General features: G+C 35.9%; 1 protein-coding gene across 1 annotated transcript in view; it reads right to left on the bottom strand.

The window, feature by feature from the left end:
* The window catches only part of DHX15 (DEAH-box helicase 15), a 48,989-nt gene that overhangs the window by 22,512 nt on the left and 20,227 nt on the right, over positions 1-6,250 (bottom strand). Inside the window, exon 6 of the mRNA XM_017824695.1 lies at positions 3,184-3,351. Within this exon, the coding sequence (XP_017680184.1) occupies positions 3,184-3,351 (168 nt within the window). The remainder of the gene's footprint in view (positions 1-3,183; positions 3,352-6,250) is intronic.

Here is a 6,250-nt window from a genome sequence, read left to right as displayed (position 1 = left end):
TTGTCTTTTTCTGTCTCCAGATGTTCAAACACTGTTACAGATCTTTAATGTTACATTCTTAAATTTTTATAAACTTTCTGAATCTCGTTATTAGCACATTTAATCAGCTATCTCAGAAAAGACCCAAAACTTGTTCAGCACTTCATCAAAACTACTTACCTTTCACGTCTTAATTTCAGAGCATTTTGTCATCGCTGTTTTCAGTTGAGCAATTAGAACTGGAGAGGCCCCTAACACTTTGTTCAGTATTACAATGAAGCCAGTGGCTGGACTAGATTGATAATCCCACTGATTTTCCTTCCCGCTGGCTGATCATTTTGCCAGTCAGCTACTTATTACACTCAGCTTGTCTCTTCTTAAGTAGACTTAAGGTTTAAGCTTGCCCAAATACTACAATATATCGAAAGCAATACTTTGGTGGAAAAGACACTGTCAATTTGGAATTACGGTGTTTCACCCCGAAACAATGCGCTACTTAGAATTCCTCAAACAAACAAAAAAAAGTCCTGTACACATTTCAGTCTCATGTCACCTGCACATATTACAGAGATAGACATAGAAATAAAGGCCGCAAACATAAATGCAATTCAGCGCAAAATTGCAATATATTTTCATAAAAGATTTGCAAGCCATAAATATGCAAATTAAACTGACACTTCCACGATAAAAGGCCAGTCAATCCACATTCAGCTTGCTGTTACAGAATATACCTCATCTAAAAGGTTCCAGGTTTTTCTGTATCTGCTAACGTACAGAACTGTCCATACCCAAAATCTTCAAACGCCAATTACAGAGAAGTGACAAAAGATTTTGGTCCTGCTTTTAATCACTGACTTCTATTAGGACACTTCAATACCAAGAACTCAACACTGTTAGTATGCTTAGTCCAAAAAGGTACAGCAATTTAACTTGTACCTGAATTTACTTAATTTATACTTGAATCATACGAAGTTTCCAAAGGTAGAATGAAAAAAGTTATTTACACTGTGGATTTTGATCTATGTACAGATGTTATTTGTAAATGTAACTGCTTAAAAAAACTAAAATTCATTAATGTAAAAACACAAGGAATTCAAAAAAAAGAAAAAAAAAGTGATGAAATTACACCACAACTTTCAAGCCTAAATCCAAGTACAAAGTTACCTGGAAATCAAACAACTGAAATTAGCGCTAAAATACATAAAATAATAAATTGTACCTAAATAGCTTTAGCTGCAGTTTTGCAGTTACTGAGACAAATTTAAACACCTTATTTTCAATATTAAAATAGATATAGCATCTACATCTAAAAATACATCTATATTGCATATGGATTAAGCAGCAATGCTTAAGACTGCTGAAACAAACTAGAACAGTTTGAAAAGAAGGGATAAGACAGGGAGCCTTTAACATGGGATAAGAATAGAAACGTTCTTTGTTAAGTCATCTTCATATTCCTCCACAGTATCAATTAAATACTCTGATTAACTGTGTTTTTTTATCTCTAATCTTAAGCTTTCTCACAATAATAGCTGCTTTTTCCTAGCCCAAAGAGGAACAAAAAAAAGTGCTAAGTTATCGAGCTGTGTCACTACTAGCTGTTACCATCACGGCTACTGCAAGATGCCACAAAACTTCCAGTATCTTTCCTTTCACAAAGTTAAAGCTCAGGAGACACTGCAAGCACTTCACTTACATTTTTATGACCATCAGAGCCTATTGAAACAAGGCTAGCTCTCTCTCTAGCTAGCTCTCTCTTCAGCAGTTCTAAAATAAAACCTAAGTTTGACTCCCGCAGGAGACTGGTTTTAAGATACGGAGGCACAGCAACACATGGTTTTTCTTTACAGATCTTGTTCACCAAGACCAACTGAAACTAAACCAACATTTTAACAAATTTACAACACAGACACACTTTCACCATAGCTAGATTTGTTATGAAGATAAAAACTAAAACATGGAAGCCAGAACATTTCAGCCAAAGCAGGCAAAGAGGAAAAGTAACTTCATAGGTCTGAGTCTGCTGCCTATTTATTGTGTCTACAGTTGGTATCCTTTGGGTGTAACAATTTTTCTTGTAGTGAAATAGCTGCTACACCAAGAGTGCCTTCCTCTCAGAGACTGGTACTGGCTCTGACAGTTCAACGTAACAACAGCTACACTCTGCACTTGTTATCCTCTTATGCAGAAAACCAAAAACTGCCTATCTTGAAGGGCACAATTTTAAATACAAATGAAAATTTAATGAAATACACAGCCACCACTTGTTCGTTACTTAAGAGCAATTTCATTCATTTAAGTTATTTCCTAATACAATCTTGACGCAGCATTAGTGTCATGATTTCAGACTGAATGCTTCCTGCAGTCAACTTCAACAGAAAAACGAAGATAATTTCACTAAATTTATTAAGTGATTTACTCTTCCAGAACACTAGAAAGTTGTCACTAGTATTCTGCATGCATTCTATTGCACAAAAAAACCAAACAATTAAGGAAGAAACCCTGCCTAGAGCACCTGGTACGATTCAGCTTACACCTTCAAAATTTTAGCTTTGTGACTGCTGGTTTCATAGAGCATTTGTTTAATTTCGGGAAGCTCTAGTACAACTCCCTCCCAATGTTCAGTTTTAGCGAAATAACCACATAGCTTCGAATGTGCATTATGTGAGCACTGACATATTAATTTTATGAAGAACATTCACTGTGCCATTTCAAGTTTTTCAGTTTCTCAATCCATTTTGCCCAATGAAAGAACCTCAATTCCTCATTTACTACTACAGAAAACACAAACCTCTAACTTCAACATACTTCTTGTAACTTGCACCTTTCTCAAAAACCTTAAGAAACAGAGAAAACCTGCCCGACTACCTCCCCTGAAGAGAAGTTCCACTTTGTTTAAAAAAAAAGAGCATGTCTCAAAATAATTACCTATGGAAAAAATCCCACCCCTCCACATAAATCATATTTCTCACAGGAACATAAATCAAACTGTTACTACAACATCCTGGCCTTATATAGATGGAAGACAGAACTTTGATTTGCACTGAGAAACAAATTCAAGTTATCTAAAAATTCTAATGTGATAAAAACTTCTACTTGTTGCTGTTCAACTATATCTAAAGCAGTTGAAACTCTTATTTCATTGCCCACACAACTGTGAGCAGATACTTACAAAACAGAATACTGAAACAGCATAGTATTTACCTTTCTTCCTATTGCCCCATTTTGTTTTTTTGGTGGGGGAGGTTCAAATATCCTTTGCTGTTGCTGTGGAGGAAGGGTGGAATACAATGGAATGATTTTGATGTCACCAACTTCAGGACCTAAATCATCAATTTCTCGTTTTATCCTCTTGCAGGCTTCATCAATCTCCTACAAAACAAAAGTATTGTTTAAAAGAGAAGTCCATGAAAAAGGAAGTGCATTTTATTTTAGAGTGCCTATGACAATTAGATTAAGTCTACACCGTGAAGAACAATTACAATAACTTCTACTTAAAAAATAAAAATAACTTAAAAAAAATCATTCAAGGTGCTCACTGAATGTGCAATCAAATTTCCACAATAATTCAAGATGTTTCAGCTTCTACACTCTAATGAACAACCTAATTTGTATTCAACATCCTTTTTCTTTTAGTCATGTTTCCTAATTAAATTTCTACAAATTGTACTAAAATTGAAATCTCTCACCCTGGAATATCAAACTGCACTCATGACCTTTTCAATTTTCACAATCTGAAAAAAATTGATGTGCAAGATATTTAAAATAAGCCAATTAAGCTTTAATGTCACGTATCACTAATGCAATTATGTGGAAGATTTGCTTCATTGTACCTAATGAGAACAAACACCTTTACAGTATAAACATGGATGCTCAAAACCAAACCTCTTAATTCTGCACTTCGGATTTTACTTTAACATTAACTGAAATCCCATCTAAGCTTAAGAAAAGACAGTGAAATACCCTGAAGCTTAAAGATTTTTCATGCCTTTTTTTACCTCAGTATTTTCTAGTCTATTTTCTGCTTACCATCCAAAACAGTTCACCACAGACCAATCATTTATAACTCCATTTAGTTTTAAAACAACTATATTTAAGCCAGCTAGGTGACCTATAATTATGGCAAGATTTAATGAAAATTGAAGTGCACAGAAATTCAGGTTAATGAATAACACCATTAATTAGCTTCAACTTAGCTACACAGAGCCCCCACTAGTGTAACTAAGAGACACAGTGACCAACTGTTGATCTTCCAGCTGAACTACTGATGGGAGAATAAAGTTATCATGACAAGAAGCAATAGTAGGCAAAAGCAAAGAAATGGCTACAACAGACTCTGAGAAAAGAGGGGAGACCTCCCTTATCACAACTAATTCACTAGCCTGAAGGTGATGTTTAAGACCCTAAAGCAAATACATGGAAATGGTAATCTAAAGGCTCTGTAAAATTACTGCTTCAAACTGTAATTTGAAAAGCAAAAGCAGTCTCCTTTTTAAAAACCATAAATTCAGACAGATCTGCACCAAATCTGGGTCTTTCACTTATTCTTAAAGAGACATTTAAGTTTTCAGCACGACTGCATTGAGTAAGTTTTAAAGCACAGAGAATACTTGTTCTGTATTGGTCAGTATATATAATTAATGTAAGCATGGCAAAATGCAGGCTCTTCCTCTCTGGTATCCAAGAGCCCTTTTAAGAGTAAGCCTAATGATTTCTGGCATTGCCTTGCCAATTTGAATGAATTGCAGATATTTACCAAAAACCTTTCCGTTTAAAAGGTGCACTTTGCCAACAAATTCAACACATCTTCATAAAAGGCAAGGGGTATACCAGAAACTGAGCTGCAATGTCCATTATTGGTTTACTAACAGAGAATGAATTTCTTTATACAGGTGTCAGTACCCAGTGTTCTCCTGATAAACTCCCTTTTTCACTTTAGTACTAGCCTCCCAGTGAAAAGGGAGTTAAATATTTAATACAAACAAAAATAGAGCACAGACCTTAGTTCCTGGTCTGAGGGTCACTACACTACTCGTGGAATTTGAGCAGATTATACTGTGTAATTGTGAAAGTTGTGATGCTGGACAGGATGCTTCATCTTCAACAGTAATGACTAGAGACTCCGGGACAGGTATATTCTTAAGAGATAGTAAAATACACGCAAGCAGTGATAAACGAAAGCACTACACTCTATAGGACACGTGTGTTCAGAGCCACTGATCATCTGTCAGAAGAGATAAAAGTACTGTTTCTCCCCTAGAGTTTCCCAATGTAGTTTCAAAGTATCCCCTAAATCAGGATTCATTAAAATACTTCAACATAGAGATGACAAATACAGCCATTACTCTCTGCAGATTTGCAAGAAGGATGCAAGTCACCAAGAGCCACTGCCACTCATCTAAAGACAGTAAAAGAGAATTCTTTAATAGCAGTAGTCTTAATTTTAAAAAAGAAGAGTAGTTTCCTTTTATTTACCACTGACATAAACCAGTGTATCTACTTCAGTATATGTACTATCAGTATATTTACTTGGAAGTGGTCACAGCAACAAACCTGTCAGTCCAAGAAACATTTGGACAAGGTTGGCACAGGGTGTGATCCCTGGGGCTGTCCTGTGCAGGGCCAGGAGCTGGACTTTGATGACCCTAGTGGGTCCCTTCCAATTCAGGATATTCTATGAATCTGACTGTAACCAGAACCACCCAGATGATGACCAAAACTGGTATCCCAGAGCACACAATCTAGAAGGAATATGTGTGGTAAGAATAGTCTGAAAGTGTTAAGGATTCTTTTAGGTGTTAAAGATTTGTTAGAATCACATGAAGACATTTAAATCCAGAGATATGAGACATACAGTTGAAGGCACAATTCTAAATTTAATCCTCTGAAGATTCAGCAAGTCTAATTCAATGGTCCCAACTAACTCAAGTATGAAAAGCTTTTTTTTAAAAAAAAAAAGGCAAAACAAACAAACAAAAAAAGAACAAAAAAAAAAGCAAACAAAGAAACCCTCAAAACCCCACCACATACCTTTAAATATTTGCACACTATCTACTCCAAACAAATCCACTACAAAGTCCCTTCCTTGAAGAGGGATTATTCCATCAACATGCACAGAAGAGGAAATTTTTCTTCTCGGGTGGAAGAACAGGAAGGTAGAGTGAACATGCCTTGCATTTAGATTATGCCTGAAAAGCTCCTCAAAGCCCTGACTATCCCACTGACTACCTGAGATAGTGGGTACCAGGGTATAGGAAGCAGGAACAGACAC

This window comes from Lepidothrix coronata, unplaced genomic scaffold (assembly GCF_001604755.1).
Source record: "Lepidothrix coronata isolate B3197 unplaced genomic scaffold, Lepidothrix_coronata-1.0 Scaffold0, whole genome shotgun sequence".
NCBI classification, from domain to species: domain Eukaryota; kingdom Metazoa; phylum Chordata; class Aves; order Passeriformes; family Pipridae; genus Lepidothrix; species Lepidothrix coronata.
This window is presented reverse-complemented; position numbering and strand designations above follow the sequence as displayed.